Source organism: Micrasema longulum, unplaced genomic scaffold, assembly GCF_059751315.1.
Source record: "Micrasema longulum isolate JH-2025_06_02 unplaced genomic scaffold, ASM5975131v1 h1tg000140l, whole genome shotgun sequence".
Lineage (NCBI taxonomy): Eukaryota > Metazoa > Arthropoda > Insecta > Trichoptera > Brachycentridae > Micrasema > Micrasema longulum.
The window spans coordinates 544,682-562,434 of NW_028277346.1; the positions used below are offsets into that span (position 1 = coordinate 544,682).

General features: G+C 32.8%; 1 protein-coding gene across 2 annotated transcripts in view; it reads right to left on the bottom strand.

Annotated features, from left to right (window-relative positions):
* Window positions 1-17,753, bottom strand: part of flz (transmembrane serine protease filzig) — an 84,216-nt gene that overhangs the window by 30,118 nt on the left and 36,345 nt on the right. Inside the window, exons 3-4 of one of the 2 annotated variants that reach the window (XM_088242479.1) lie at window positions 1,738-3,677; window positions 532-963 (exon numbers count right to left, since the gene is read on the bottom strand). In XM_088242479.1, coding sequence (XP_088098605.1) covers window positions 532-963; window positions 1,738-3,677 — 2,372 coding nt within the window. Of the gene's footprint in view, window positions 1-531; window positions 3,678-17,753 lie in introns of both variants that reach the window. The other variant, XM_088242478.1, reaches the window with a different exon arrangement.

Sequence of the window (17,753 nt, forward strand, 5' to 3'; positions counted from 1 at the left end):
GACCAGGTAATTTATCAACAATATTTTGAGTTTGTAAGATCAAAGAATTGAAGGAATATAGATGTTCAAATATAGGCAGAATGGTGAATGTTACACAGTGTGTAAAGTGGCCACTTAAACCAGCCATTGACAGGTCATAAGCCCTGTAGACTTCTATATTACCTTCTCTTAAATGTCCTTCATCTCTGTTGTAATATGTTAATATAAACAGCTCCCCAGGGAGTTGAATCCAGTCCTTGTCTACAAAATTTGGACAAACTCAAAATATTGTTGATTTGTAAATATGATTTAATTTTCGATCCATGTCGTTCTAGTAAATGACTTGTAAAAATGGGAATAAAGTTGTGGTGGAACAGGATTCGAACCTCGGACCTATCCGCGACTCCAGAGCATTACGAAAAGGCAGCTACTCTGATCTTTTCTCAGTAAAGTAACTCTACTAAAAATATAAAAATATAAATGTTCCCTGTTTGCCGGAAGGACAAATCTATAGTACAAGAACTGCAGTTAATTTAAAACTTTAATTCTTACTCTCGTTAGTGGTTTTTTTGTTGTTGGTTGTTGCGTTACAATTGTCGTCAAGGCTGCACCAGCTGGCTTTTTAGTTGTTCTGGTTTTTTTCGTTGTGGTCGTTCCTCCTTTTACCGGTTTCTTCGTTGGTTTCCTGGTCGTCGGAATTCGATTTTGGGTCACATTTTGGGTCTTATCAAGAATGACAATGTCGTGGAGCTCTTGGAAAGTATCTTGGAAACTACCAACTATCTTATTAACAAACAAACTCATCTTGTCGTTAAGTTCATCGTCTTCTTGGAAAAGAAGGGCTGGAGTTGTGAACTCAACATCTTGGAAGATAATGTCTGTGGTCGAATAATTGGAGGTAAACAAGTTATTGGGAACTGTTCCAGTTTTGTTGAGGTTTGGATTTCTAACAGGTGGGAAGTTGGTGAGGTCGTCTGAAGAAGCCTGTAAGGTAGATTCAACTGATGTAATATTTTGCTTGCTTGGATTCTTTGTGCCTGATCCAATGTATACTGCATTGGTAGAGGAAATTTGATTATTCAAAATCAATTGAGGGATTTGTATTTGTTGTTTCGGAGGTTCGGGAATAGCCTCTGAAAAACCTTGCAAATCAATTGGATTTGGTATTGCATTAATACCCTGAGATACGCTACTTAATTCAGAATTTGTCACTGTCGAAATAAGACCTGGTCTACTCGATGCTTCAAAACCTGCTGGGTTCCTAACGGGAGGAAAATTCATCATTTCATCTGGTGATAGTTGAGCAACTGAAGGGCACAGCTTTGGCGGGTTCTCTAATGATGAATATGGTCTATGAGCCGCTAATAATTGCGACAGCTTACTTATACATGGATCTAATTCTGTTTGAGTTTTTGTGTCAGATTCAGTTGTAGAGTCAGAAGTAAAATGAGTCGTAGAGTAAGTAGAAGAACCAGCAATAGAAACAGCGTTAAAGCTAGGAATAAAGTTGACAGTAGAACCAGAACTGGAAGAGGCCGTAGATAAAGTAATTGAATTCATAGTTGTGTTAGGTGTAGAATCAGTGGTAGAACCAATAGAGTCAGTAGATAGGTCGGTACTAGTATCAGTAGTATTAATTGGTGCTACCGTTAGTCCTTCTGAAGATGAACAGTTATTATTTGAACAGGGTTGGCGAACCAACGTTTGTGGATTAAGATAGACTAAATTTGTATTAGAAATAATATTATTCAAAACGACCTGCTGAACTGGATTCCTTCTTTTTGGTGGAGTGGGGGCTACAGGCGGTGGTTGATTTTGGGTGGATGGATTGTTTGGTTTAGGATAATTGGATACAGCCAATTCGGGTCTTCCACTTGTTGACTGAATAAAGCCACCTGGGTTTCTCACTGGTGGAAAATTAGCTAATTCATCGTTTGACACTTGTGCGAATGGCGGTCTAGTTGAAGAAGACAAAATACTCGGTTTTGGTGTTATCAAAACAGTTGGTGAAGGTCGCTCAGAAGTATATGATTGTGGTCTGTCTTCATTTTGATCTTGTCCATAACTTGATTCTGATGCCTCATTGTCCAATTCATCGTAATGTACCAAATTAGTTGAAGACACAACGTGATTATTGGATACTGTTGGTCGCACTGGCTTTCTTTTCAGTGGCTGTATATGTGTTACAGAAGGATAGTCTTCTGAGTCTACGGATTGATAGTTGGGCGTCGAAAATTTAGGTGGCTTCGGAGTATAATGGTCGTATTGAGAATTGTCTAAGACAATAACAGTAGGTGTAACGCTCGAAAATGTATCAGGACGAGTACTGGAAACTTCGTAGCTAGGTCCTTCATTGTGAATGCTTGATAATGGTCGTTTTGTTGGTTCAGAACTGTACACGTAGCTAGTCGATGGTGGTTGTGGAACATCCGACGATGATGAAGAGCCCCAATAGTCATCATACGATAGTGTTGAAGAGCCGTAATAATTGTTAGTCGCCACCTCTGGACGCTTTGTTGCATTCCGAATAGTTGGCCTCCTTGTAAAGAACCCTGATGAAGTGCCATACTTTTCTGGATACGTAGAGCCGTATTCTGGACGGTTTGTAACGGTCGGGCTATAAACATAGCTAGTTGAAGGTGCTTTGTGTGTCGTAGTTGTGGATAAACTGCTGGGCGTTTTTTTGATTGGTTGTGATTGATTTTCGACAATTGTTTGAGGATTAGATGGATTGAGCATGTCGACAATCGATTGTATCGACGCAATTTCTTGATTTGCATCAGCACTTGTTACCGACCCCTTAAGAGGGTGTGGAGGTCTCGTAACAGTTTGAACTAAAACAAAATGTCCCTTTATCGGTTCTTTAGTGGTTGTTGGCTTTGGTCTAAATGCGGGCTTATGATAGACTGGTTTTTCCGTGTACTGAGTGTAATACTTTGTAGGTGCTGCGGTGAACTTTTGTTTTTCTTCTTCCTCTGTTGTGGAATCTTTCCAAGCCGCCGCATCATCCGTGGGTTTATGTGTGTAAGTATTTTCCGGTGAAGATGTTACAGTAAATTGAGCAGTTGATGGTTTTGATTTGATTGTAGTGAAAACATTATTGGCTTCTGGAGCCATAAAATCACTTGGTCGAAGAACATCATCGACGTCTTTCTCGTTTTGACTGATTAAAAATGTGTCAGCTTCCTCGTGGGAAATAGTGCTGTGGCTAAAGAGGGAAGTGTCGGGGATATCACCAGTTTCCATGATTATATCTTCTTTATTTAGTTCCCCTTGCAATAACGCGTTCGTGATCTTAGCAACGCTGTCTGATGTCTGCTCTTCGTCTTGTGTATTTGAGCTATAGTATGAGTTGACTAGTTCGTGTAGATCAGGTGAATCTTCGTGAACAACTGTGTGTTTTTTGTCCGGAGTTATCAGGTCTGGTCTTAGGAGATTATTCTGGTTCGTTACAACAACCCCTGAGATGACTGAGTTGTGTTTGCTGAGCTGAGGACCGTAAAGTTGACAGCAAGCGCCGAAAAGAAATCCATCCATGCACGATCCGACGACATCACCGTTCCTCTGAGTACACTCATGGTTGAACATGCAGACTGGCTGACCATTCTTTATGAGTCCTAGTTTACTTTTACTCGGTGGCCTGGAAGCTTCGCAACTCTTCGGGACTATTCGGTAGCCTCCAAACATTTTTGATGATTCTGGAAAGAAAGAAAATAATATTATTATAAACTAAATTTAACCTGATTCAGCATATATAAATAGCTCTAAAGACATTATTTAACATGGTATACTAATTTGTACAAAGTCACTATATATATATATATATATATATATGTCACAGCCGGATAAGCATCTTAACCGGAATACATATTGGCTAGCCAAATTACACAACGGCGCCGTATTGGAAAACAGCTAATCGGCGATTAGCCATATTGTCAAAACTTGGCATTTTACAATTTTAAGAGGATATACGGTGTCAGAGAAATTTGATGAATAGATATTTGAACATAGTTTTTCTGTCACTATCTCGCAGATGCCTCCCCAATACTGTACTAAAAAGACGACTGCACTAAATAAAATTTAAAATCGAAAATAAAATTTAAAAAATCGACGATTCGTTGTACCGTTTTCCGCACTATAAAACTGAAACGATTTTATTAATTTTTTTTTATGTAAAAAGTATCAAAATTAATTTTTCTGTATTCGTTTTTTTTCCGTTTCTCTAAATTATTTATTATATTTCTATACCATACGTCCGAAGACTGCGGATAAAACTAATCGCTTTCTGGGTATTTGGATAATCCTAATGACGCGATAATGGTATTTTTTAAAACCCCTGCTGTTGTGCCATAATCCAGGGGATATGTTTGTACGAAAAAAAGTCAGACCGCTTTTCCTCTTAAATGTTTTATTAAAATTATCGGGTTATACAGCTAATCTCACCTAACCTAAATTCACACAATACATAAAAAAATCGTCACTGTAAATTCAATATAGGATTACCCAGAACTTCTCATCAGCTTCAGGGTGCCGAGAAGAATTACTAGACAGGTACCACCGTTTAATAGCAACAATTCACGGACAGTGTATACTTGTAATGCTGTATTGAATAGACTCCAGAAACTCGGCAATAGTTATTCCCACGTATCGGATATATTAAGTGTAGGTTATTGTTCTTGTAGATCAAACCTATTGAACTTTTTTAAAGATGGTGAATGGTATTTTTAATTGAATCGGCATTCACTTCGTGACACTTCATTATAATTTTTTATGAAAATAAAACTTTGTTATTAGTGTTACACAATTTTTATTATTTTACAAGAACACTACTACAGTTTTGGGAGAGCACTCCTCCCATCGACGGGTTATATAAAACTTATATCACCTGTGCGTGTTCGTAGTTATTAAAATCTTAAATCTAATACGTAAAAAAAAAGTAAGGATAATTAATGTTTTTCATCGATCTACAGGGGTTGTATTCAAGGAGAATACATTTACCAAAAATGGAAACATGTTGTTTTTTAAAGTATAAGAAAAGTTTGTTTTTGAATGTTTTTTTTTATTTTTTTTATTAAATTGAAAACATATTATACATAATTATATACAATATTCCCAAGGAGTTTTTAAAAAAAAACTCATTTAGGGACATACAGATAACAAATTTATTTAAAGACGTTTTTACATTTTAAACTATAATATTATTTACAAAAGCAGAAAAATTTAAATTATGATATACTACAAATTAAAAAGGGTATGAAAAATACTTGAAAATAACAAAATAAACAGAATACTAGGCATGGAAATAAATTCAAAATAATGTTTACATTATGCAATCTGGGAAAGAAAATTGAAAAAGTTTAAAAATTACATGTATGTATATATACATACTGAACTAGTACAAAATAAAATCATTTTTTTTAATTAACAAAATATGCGCACACCCAATACAGGTTAATTTTTTTTAATCAAAAACGTATTGAAATTATGTATACATGCTAAAAAAAGTATAAAAAAAAACACAAATAACATTTAAAAAGTATTAAAAATTACATATACAAGCAAAAACGGTAAAATATTAAAAGATATATGTTCAAGATGCGCATTCTCTGGATAACAAACAGCATTTGTTTTTTGTGGATCTTGGTCAGATCCTTTCCTTAAATTCCTTATAACTTCTACCCATTTATTTATTTTTATTGGATTTTTGATAACACTAAAATAATATTAAATTCAATACATTATAAAAATCGTATTCCTACATAAGTACACCCCTTTGGTGGTGAGACGACCGGACTTCGACGTTTGCAAAAAGAATGCCATATATGAAAAAATATTTGTTTTATGTTTTGGAATTCAACCATAAACCAGTACCTAGGTACCTGCTCTCAATGAAAAGTATTTTGCCAACGTTCGGGCAGGACAGCTTCTGTCGGGTCTGCTAGTTTCATGTGTATAACACAAAAAATTAGAAAACTTTCCCGTATCTTCAAGTCGATACGTAACATCTTATCCCTAATTAAACTCAAACAACTAAATAGGTGCGAAACAACTATATTATATTTTATGTAACTCAATTATAACTTATGGGGAGGTACTAATAAATCAATATTAAAACCTCTCGAATCTGCTCAAAAATCGATTGTAAAAATAATTTTTAAAAAGACCTCTAGGTACCCCAGCGTCAAGTTGTTCGAGGAATTCGATATATTAGATATATAACATATCTCGAAAAAAATGTTTGTGAAAGCAAATTATTCTACCAAATCCTTAAAGGAACACTCTCACACCACCAGAAGTTAAACTAGAGGATGGGTCATGGGGTCAACCACAAACTCTGAATTCATGCAAAAAAAATCATGTTTCTGGGCCCCAAAATATTCAATATGTAACCAGAACATCACAAAACCATGACCCGAATTCAATTAAATAAATGTGTAGTAAAATGGTTACTGGATTTAGGTAGAGAAAAATCGGAAAATTTACTAAAAAGCATTCTAAAATAATAAATGGTATATTTATTGTAAACTTTATAATAAATTAACTAGTGGGTAGTCATGTTATTGTATATTTTTGCATAAAAATGTCTGCTTTAAAACAGGTTGTACCTAGTTAGGCAGACTAGACATGATCCAGAGAAATCTATTACCTAAGTGTGTATGTAGTAGATAAAGTAATGGTTATTTTTGTTTTTTTTTATTTTTATTTATTTACAATTTTAAAAAACCCGTTAGGGTTACATTAGAAATTTAATATTGTCTAGTCATTTTATGTCCCGTCTAGTCTAGTTAGTTCAGTCATCATGTGCTTTTTCAGATTGATTTTAAATTTGTCTCCATTAAAAGTTTTCAAGTAGTAAGGTAGGTCGTTGTAGTGTTTAAGTCTATTATGTAGTATTTTTGACTGTCCTGTGTTTGTCTTAATTAACCATGGTTATTATTATTATTTTTTTATTATTGTATGGTATTATTATCGTTTTATTTTTGTATTAGTATGTAAATTACAGGCTGCGTTTAGAATCGCCCTGCTGGTCTCAGAATTTCAATATTAAAATCTCGCTATAGAAAATATCTCGAGACTTGAAATTTCGAGTCTTATGTCTCGAGTTGAAGCCCTGGACACAATAACTCAAGGAAACAAAACCTACATCAATATCCGTGAAAATCTATGTGATTGAACCCGTGATCACAATAGAGCGAACCGTTACGTGCATTCCTGCACGCACTGTTCTACATATCTGTGTTTTTACATTTTATGGCCGGTGAAATTTGTACAGTCTAACCCAGTGTTTCCCAGCCTTCTTTATGTAATACCCCGCCGTAGTTTTTTCAAAAGTCAGATGCCCCACCGGCATCTTTTTTAGGTAAACAGCGGGTAAATTTTCAAATCATATTGTAATATGTTTGTAAACATATAAACCCCTAATTAAATTAAATAAAACCTATTCTAATACATATATAATAACTGAAATGATTACAAAACACAAATTGAAAATAGAATACAAAACCGGTATTTCTTATGTAGCTACTCTCACTGCCTCCACCTTCCATGGAATCATTTCTCTACAATACCGCAGAGTGTGTGCGGACCAACTACTGATTTACAAAATTATGACAGGAATGGTTGACTGTACAGAGCTGCTTGGTTTAATAAAAATACATGTGCCAGCCAGGATTTGTAGACGGTACCACCTGTTTCATGTACCAATAAGTAAAACATCGTATGTTAAAAATGTTTTTTTTCGTAGGACTTTTTCAATGTACAATACAAAATTTAAAAATATAGATCACACAAACAGCACTCTGTTAGATTTAAAATTTACACTAAAAATGTATTATGTAACTTAATAGACATTATAAAAATAAACATGTACATCTCCCCTTCCCTCCTTATCTTCTCTTTATACGTGATACTTTAATCCCCAAATTTTGAATATCCAGTGACCGGTTTCATCGCTTTCGCGACATCTTCGAGACTGGTATCTTTATTAAAAAGTTAAATGTATTTATACAGAACAGAAGTAAGGATACATAATTCAAAGTTATATGTAAGTAAATTAAATAAAGTTATTTTTATCTTAAGGATCATTATCAACAAATTAACCTTAAGATCATTATCAACAAATTAACCTTAAGATAAAAATAACTTTATTTAATTTACTTACATATAACTTTGAATTATGTATCCTTACTTCTGTTCTGTATAAATACATTTAACTTTTAAATAAAGATACCAGTCTCGAAGATGTCGCGAAAGCGATGAAACCGGTCACTGGACATTCCAAATTTGTGGATTAAAGTATTACTCGTGTTTTATTTATATAATAAATTACAATGAACTTCCATCAAGAATTTTCACTTACAAACTTAAATGTTTTAGGTAACTTAATGTTCTTAAAATAAATATTTAAAAAATCTTTGAATATTGAGGACATGAAAATAACATTTTTATATGTATAAATTATATTTATTTATTTGATATGTAATATATTTTCTTTACTAACTTTCTATTCTATACACCTGTGTGAAAAATTTCAACGCTTATCAGTTCATGGTTTACCTCTTCGTTCTCATTCTCAAGGCACTCTCTCAATACCCATACACAATTCCTCTTTCTTCTCTAACTCATATAGTGTCCATGCGGCTCGACTGTGGAATCATCTCCCATCCACCATCAAAGATGTTACTACATTATCTCTGTTTAAATCACGTCTGAAGAAACATCTCCTTTCTCTTCCTTAATCTCTCCCCCTTTCCTTTTTCCTCTTTCCGCTTTTTCCCATTGAGTAATAGTTTTGATTTAAGGTAATTTATAAACAAATACGTTTATTTCTACTTTTATATATTTTCCACTTTTTAATTTTTTTTTTTTTTCTATTGAATATGTTCTGTAACTTGAATTATAAAAATAAAACTATTATTTTATTGGTTGGTTGGAAGAAATTGCCATTTGGCAATAAGCCCGCCAATGTACAAATAACATTATGTACAAAAAGTTAAATAAATAAATAAAAAATAAAAAATAAATATACTATGTGGAAATCTGTTATTAGTTCTGAGTTTATACGCTATATCTGTTTGTTTACTAAAAATATGTATGTAGAACTGTTGAGTAAATAAAATAATTGAGTAGAATAAAATAAAAATGAAAACAATAATAAAACACGAGTGACAATTGAAATTGAGTACAAACACACATATCTTGACGCCTAATTCATGATTAAATTTAGTTTCTCTTGCTACAAAGAAATTCAATGTCCGGATCTAACTTAATTAATTTCAGTCTCAGGTCCCCTCTGTATCTCTATTAGTTATATTTAATCGATTTCGTTTTTCAATGAGTAAATCGCTTATGGCGCTAAAACCACATTCCACCGAATAAGATGAGGGAAAGGATAGTAATAATGTTCTGGCATGCAAAGTAATATGGGAATATTTTGTATATATCACTACAGAGATGGGTAGAATTTTTGTTTCAAGATTATGGATATTCGAGCGTTTACAGGGCTTATGACCTGTCATAGGTTGGGTTCAAGTGGCCACTTTTATGTAGATACTCTACAACATTCCCCATTCCGCTTATTAGCGAATATCCATATCGGTGACATTTTTGGTTTTTGTATATATGTCATGAAACAAGGAAAGCTTTCGCTAGCGCGTTTGGAGCGCCATCTATGTATTTGATATTGAGGTTAAGTATTAAAGCAAATTACTTTATTTATGTAGCTAAGACTCTATCCGAGTTAAATTAATTACTAGTAATCGCCTGCAGATGACTCTGCAATTTATTTTACTTAATTTTTTGACCAGATCTTGTTTACACAATATTATTTTTGGTATGTGTATATATATTTACATATTTATACACACACAATTCTGGGTTTTATCCCAAGGGGGAGTAGGTATATTTTTATTTATATCACTACAGAGATGGGTAGAATTTTTGTTTCAAGATTATGGATATTCGAGCGTTTACAGGGCTTATGACCATCCATATCCATAATCTTGAAACAAAAATTCTACCCATCTCTGTAGTGATATAAATAAAAATATACCTACTCCCCCTTAGGATAAAACCCAGAATTGTGTGTGTATAAATATGTAAATATATATACACATACCAAAAATAATATTGGGGATATTTTGTGTTAGTTTCTTCACAAATCCATGCCATTATTCCTACATCCTGCACAGTTTCTGTGTGTTCAGATAATTATTGAAATTTTAACGGGTTTCATTCTATTTTAAGTACAATTGGGCGTATATTTCAATTTTGTACATCTCGGGCATTTTTTTGTTATGACCGATGAGTATTCCCTTTAAATACGAAGTGCCGACGTGTCTCATATCTGAAGTGTGGTGCCCCCCCTCTGAGGCGTTATGCCCCATCGGTAGGGCGTACGCCCCACCGTGGGAAACACTGGTCTAACCCATACGAAAATGTATTTATTTATTTATTCAATTTTACAATACGCCCAAGGAGCATTTACAAAAAATATACAGGTAAGTACAAACATAGTAAGTAATAATTTAAAAGACAAACAACGCTTTTTTGTATACATGTAGAAACAATAAAAAGCGTACTGCCATGCAAAATAAAAAGTGAAACTTTACATAGTAAAAAAGAAAAAAAAAATGGATATAAGTAAAGTTATTGAATTAAAAAGCAAATTGTAAATAACTTGTAATGATTTTTAATTGAATCGGCATTCACTTCGTAACACTTCATTATAAATTATTATAAAAATAAAACTTTGTTATCAGTGTTACACAATTTTGTTACACCATGTTTTCATATCTGTACTTAAGATAACCATCCATTCATATGCGAACACCTTAGATAAGGGAAAAAAAACCCCTTGCTCTAATTTTCACTGATTAATCTGTTTATTTTTTGTTTAAATTCGATGACATTGTGAACAATATTCTGTGTTTATTATATTAGTTTTATATCAGCCGTCGATGGGAGGAGTGCTCTACCGTTGTGTTCTTGTAAAAGAATAAAATTGTGTAACACTGATAACAAAGTTTTATTTTCATAATAAATTAACTTGTAAAGAATTTAAACAAAAAAATTAAATATATTTATATTCATATAAACATATACTTATACGTATAAAAAAATGGTGTACACAAAAATATTTGATACATTAATTTCAGAAAAAGATAATAATAAATAATAATACACATCAAAAACAGAGAAATTGCTCGATGATATAAAAATTGGTACGGTACCGAATATTATTAACATGTTTCAGTTTTAAATCGCTGTGTTATTTTCATTTTATTATTTTTTTGTCTTTGAATCTATTTTTGCTAAAGCCATGTACTGTGTTATACTTCGTGCCTTAGTGCTCAAAATCCCCTGACTCTGTCAAACCAATTCAGAAGGATTTTGGCTGGTTTGATATTCTTGCACAAATTAATATTTAACTGTATAGATGCCCATGATATCCTTGCTCAGATAAACCTTAATGTACCTCGCCTAACTTGCGTACCAATCCTGTCTTTGCTGTGGGAAATTATAAGACTAACATCGGATTCTTTTCCCCTCTGCCAAGAATCCTCAGAACAGTGAACGAAATCTCACTAAACGGTACTGTCGATGTAATCCTACAGCAAGGGCAGGCATTTAAGAAGCAAGCGGTGTTGTGCTCAATAACACAGCAACCTCTCGGATTGGTACACATCGATTTTTCAAAACGATTTGCTTTGCCGATTCGATGTTTCTTTCAGTGACTGTCGTTGCTGGACGTCCAGTATGTTTATCATCATCTAAGCATTCACGAACGCCTTTGAACCTCTTTTACCATTTGTACGCCCGTATTTTCGACATGCACAAAAACAATAAAACGCCTTGTACTTACAGCTAATCTGCCAAACAAAACGGATTTTTTACCCTTGAAAATAGACGCACTTTTTTTATGATTTGGCACACGGAACTTAAGATTTTTTTCCTACAAACGTATTACCGAATTTTCTCCCTGGATTACAGGGCTATAGCAGAGATTTTTTACATACTGTGGATGTTTATCATTGGCGGTCTCTTTCGTTTTTTTTTTATAAATCTGTTGAACCACTAATTACTTATTTTATTACCGCCCTGTGCCTCGATTATGAACGCATCTTCATCTGCATATATCGAGACGGTGTACTTAACTTCTGTACTATCTGTATCTTACCTCGGTATGTTCTACCTACTTGTCATATCGACATCATATGATCGAAACAAGCCAATGGAATGACCGCAAACAATTACTCAGCGTTCCTTACGTCATTTGCATTTAAATAGTTCTCATTTTTATTTTAAATAGGCTTCTGTTATAAAAAGTGCTCAATTCAAAGCGATTAAAAACTCCAATAAATCCCAATTCAAACAAAAAATGCTCGCTTGAACATGAATTTTGCATGACTTTTGGAAATCACCTAGACGGTACACTTAACGATCGTCTGTATGTATCTACCGATCGACTACAAAGCCGGTTCCTATAACGTCTCGATACATACACCCGGAAAGATAGTAAAACAGATGGAAAAAATATAATAACTAAATTATTTTTTTAGAGTTGTAACTTTCTGACTTTCTGTGACTGACGCCTAGATACTCTTATTTGTCAATAGAAGAGAACCTAGCGACATTATTTCCACATCTAGGCGTTCGTTTTATTGAAGTGACAGTTATGTCGGAATTTAATTCGACTTCAAAACTACTTATTTTTCTCTCATAATTTGAAAAGGCTTTTAAGAAAAAAAGTGCCAACCTCAAAACGAATAATTTTTTTATTAAATCACAATTAAAGGAAAAATTGCTTGGTGGAACAAAATTTTTGACACATTCAATGCGTAGATAAACGTATCGAGGCGTTCTAGACTCGTCGGTATAAAATGATGTACTTACATCAAAACTTGACGGTGGGGGTATCGGTACTATACCTTTGTAGTCGGTCGGAAGACTTTTATCTTCAACTATGACGTCATACTGAAGCTACGTCATTTTAGAGCGTAGATATGTGTACCGTGACGTACGCTTCCCCTTGATTCATATCGATGAACCTATGATGTTGGTAGTATATATTTATAATCGCTAGAGGGAATTTTTCTTCAACTATACCGTCAAGGTGAAGATTTGACGTCTTTATCTTCCCTTCATAATCGAGGCCCTGTTGAGCTACAACGTCTTTCCTTATCAAGGTTGTATTACAAAGACCACTCACAAATTTGATATTATAACACAACTAGTTTCAGGTATTCTGATTACCTATGAGCAGTAGTTGTAACTATTGACTAAACCAATGCACAGAATACTGAATAGTAATTAAGTACTGATAGGGTTGGATGGAGGGGTAAGGCTGGGTAGGTTTTAGTGGTAAGGCAGGGTGAGGTGGATGCGGTGAAGGGGATAAAGCATATTTCCAATTAACTGAAAAAAGTTCAAAACAGGGTTGAAGAATTTTGGAATCCAATTATATGTCAAAATTCTCGAACGGTAGCTCAATATAACTCACATATTGTTAGATTACAGAATACCGGGAATGAATATGCATCACATTTTGATATATTTAGTTTATCTCTGCCTAACTTAAAAAATAAAGCGACCAACATATTTTTATCAAAAAGAGCAAATCATCTTCAGAAAATTGGGTTGGAATAGTTATAATTTGATTGATTAATGTATTTTGTTATTGTATAATTTCTTTAAAATATATATGTATTTCAAGTAATTAATAATGTGTACAGTACAAGTATATTAATATTTCATACTCGATTTTTTTTAAATATTTTTATTTTTAAGCACTCTTTATTCCACATATATGTAAATGGCAGAAATGCCGTGTATAAATAAATAAATAAAAATTAAAGTATGTTAGTATTATTTTTTGGATTTATATGTTTTTTCTAAATTATTGATTATTACACCTTTATACATTACACAATTGTTTTTTCAAGGATTATAACAATAATTTTACATGGGTGAAATACATTTTTTTATTCATACTCTGTTGTTGATAATGATATTTTTTACAACTTTTGCAAAGTTTGTCTGAGTCTTTTGTTTAGTTTTGTCTGATAGTTTATTGTATAATTTCAGTCTCTGGTTTATTAGTCTCGACTGTCCATGTCTCGTTTTAGAAGGCTGTATGTATATGATATTGTTCTGATATTCTCATATTTTGTCTATGTTTACTACATTTTTTTTTCAAGTTTTAGTTCTTTGTCTACAATTACATCAGTGGCTAATTTATGAATAAATTTTAAAAGTTCTATTTTAAAGAGTTCAGTTATATGTAATTGTTTTGTTTGTTTAAAGAGTTCTTAAGTTGTTGTTAGATAGAAAAGGTCATATACTAACTTAAATATTTTATTTTGCTGTCTTTGTAGTCTGTTTATGTCATTTTGATTTCCTGTTCCCCATGGTAGATGCATTTAACATATTTTAGTTTTTAGATAGACTTCATACATTAGAACTTTTTTTAAATTTATTTTGTAAACAAATTTGACCTTTATTTATTAAATACATTTATAATTTATTTTGAATATACAGGGTGTTCATTAAACCCTGTCACATCCGAAACCACGATGATCGGTATGAGCAAGAAGACATATTGGCACATAAAAATATTTTTTTAAAACGAATAAAATTTAAAACAATAAAATATCAAAAAAGCAAATGGTTGCTTACTTCTGCGGAGGCAAGCGAGGAGAGGGAGGAGGGAATCTAATATGTCTTATTGCCCTAATTAAATAAAATAAAATAATAATTGTATAAAATAAACATATTATATTGTTCGAAGCACGTTGACACGGAACCTAACCTAATCTTCCATTATACATATTTGTGTTCATTTTACGCCGATTTTTTTTTACGCCGATGTCTCTCGGAACGGAACCCCGGCGAAAAGCGACGTTTACCTGTACTAAATTTATTGTCCATATCAATTTGCACAAAGATGTATGTAAAAGCTTGATGGGCGCGTAAAATTACATTTTTAAAAAGTGGTTGGTTCGTCTGTAAAGTTGAAATGTGTCGCTTGGTAACTTTTTCCTTTCCAGCGTCGATATGTTTACTTTTTCTAAACGGATTATAATGTACGTAAAATCGGGTTACTGATTCAGACTCCGGTCATTAGACTCGCCTGCGATGCGAACAGAATATTTACCGAATCAAATCAGTTAGAAAAAGGCTTGGCCGTCTAAAATTAGTCAAAGTTAGTGAAATTTCGGGCGAATGTAAAAAGAAATCCAACAATTAGGCGGTGAGAGGTCGCACTTTGCATATATTTAGATGTGATCCGGGTGCCGCGCCGCGCGCTGTACGTGTGACGCGGCTACGTGACCAACTCGGGAAAAATGACGCAGAGGAAAAGTTATGACTTACAAAGATAAAAAATGAACTTTCACTGTAATAGGTGATGTTTTAAACAAATCGTCGGTTAACTAATGAACCCACCAAAATGCAATAGTTGGGAAGCAGTTACTTGGTACCAGGGGCGAACCGTGTATAGAAGCGATTATGCGCAGCTTACTATTATATTTGACAAACCATAATAATGTTTTACCGTAATAAATAATTACTATTTATTTTAAATCATTTCCACCGTTTGTATTTTTATCCTAGTATAAATATGCATATTAATAAAGCGCGTCCAGCGCCTGCGGTGAGCCAAGAAACTAGCCGATTATTCCAGCTTATTTTTCATACAAATAAGTATACTATATTTTTAATGTCTTAACCCAGTGCGGGTATTTTCTCCTAGATTGAACTTGCAGATTACACAAATTATTTTAAGATTCTTGATTTGGAAAACAGTATTTCAAACATTCTTTCTTAAGGGCTATTTTTCTTTGAAATTTTACTTTTGACATAAGACCATAATTACATTCATGCGTCATATTGCAGGATATATGACGCTCGACGCGGCCGTTTTTAGCACTATTAATTTCTAGAACGATTCGGCCAGTTGACATTTCAATCGAATACCTAATATCGACTAAATTTATAGTGCTATTTTTTAATGAGTTACGTATTAAAATAATAAATAATATATCTATATAATATAATATATCACGAAATTACGTCGTTTGAGTTGATTTTATAAATGAGAGTTGTTGTATCGCACAGAACAAGAGAAAAATATTAATTTATAATATATATTACTTACATCATATTATGTACCTTCTATAGAGGTACAAATATGTGATATTTTTTATACCTTATCTGTAAACAAAATAACCATTTGCCACTGCTTAGTACAAGGTACGTAGGTAAACTGTGTACCTATTATCAAAACAGTTATTAGGAACTTCAGCCCTACGGGAAATTGGATACAAAAAATGTTTTCTTACGCGAGGTAAAAATTAGAGCATTAAATTGTACGGCAAAGTTTCTTGAAAATGTACAGAAAAAATAATAATAAATATTTTGATAAAAACGCACTACTTTAAATGACGCCACTGATTCATGTGAACCAACCTATAATCTAAGAGCTATGGAAGATTTCCGGTCTGCTTGTCGCTTCTGGACCAATGGGAAGAACTGAATGAGAATATGCGGAAATGAACCTCTGACGTAACACGCGGAGTTATTTCAGAAATACAAAACTTTGAAAAATCGTAGCGCCGATAATGCTATATATAAAAATAATATTTTTTCACGCCCATAAGGCTTTTACATACATGAAAGTTTTACAAAATATAAGTATATAAACAACATTAAATTTTAAAAATACAATATAAAGCAACAAAAGATAGAACAGTGTTAAGAAGTAAAGTTGGTATAAAAAAAGAAGATGAGTATATAAACAACATAGATTTTTTAAAAAAACACAATATAAAGAAATAAAATAAAGGAACAAAATAAAGGAACAGTGTTAAGAAGTATAGTTGGTATAAAAATAAAAAGATGAGTGTATTAACAACATAAATTTTTAAAAAATACAATATACTGTAATAAAATATAGAACTGTGTTTAAAAGTTAAGTTGGTTTTAATAAAATTAAAGCAATATATATATATTTCTATTTTTTTTAATAAACTAAAGAACCGCTAGGTACATAATGTTATAAAATACAATATGAACGGAATATTAAGTTCTATTTGATAAGGAACATTTACATTGATATTTAAAATTTACAAGACTCACGCCAAAGACATCGATGTTGTTAGCATATTGGTTCGCGAGTACATGCATCCGCATTACTGGCGAATTCGCGCTGTAATTGGTCGATGATGGACCGCAGTAGAACAAAGTATTACATCGGGTAACTCGACCAGGCACTCGCACATTAATCAAATTGATAAGTTCACAACAATCGAACATCGACATTATTATTTTAAACAAAAAAAGCGAGTCATTTAATTTTCGTCTGTTTTCTAATGTTTGGATATTTTGGAGTTATAATCATTTTTACGTTCAATGTAATTCAAAATGCAACTTTTTAGACCCCTTTCACTTTGATGTCTAAAAAATTAAAAACCTCATACATCATCGACCCACTCTAATGTGTAAAAGTAGATCTGGGTAGAGTTTTTAAAAAAACATGTGCCTTTTATGAAATTTACTAATAAATTTAAAAAAAAAAAAGATTCAAAGAAATAGTTGCATGCTCTTAAAACACATAAAAAACACAACTCGGTACCCGTCCTACATTGATTTTGGAACATTTCCATGATTTACAAGAAATTCACACGACCAGATTATTGTAGTGCGAGATAAGTAATGTTTTACCTTCTTCGTGACCTCAAACCATCATTTCGATATGAAAACATCTAGTTATGTAG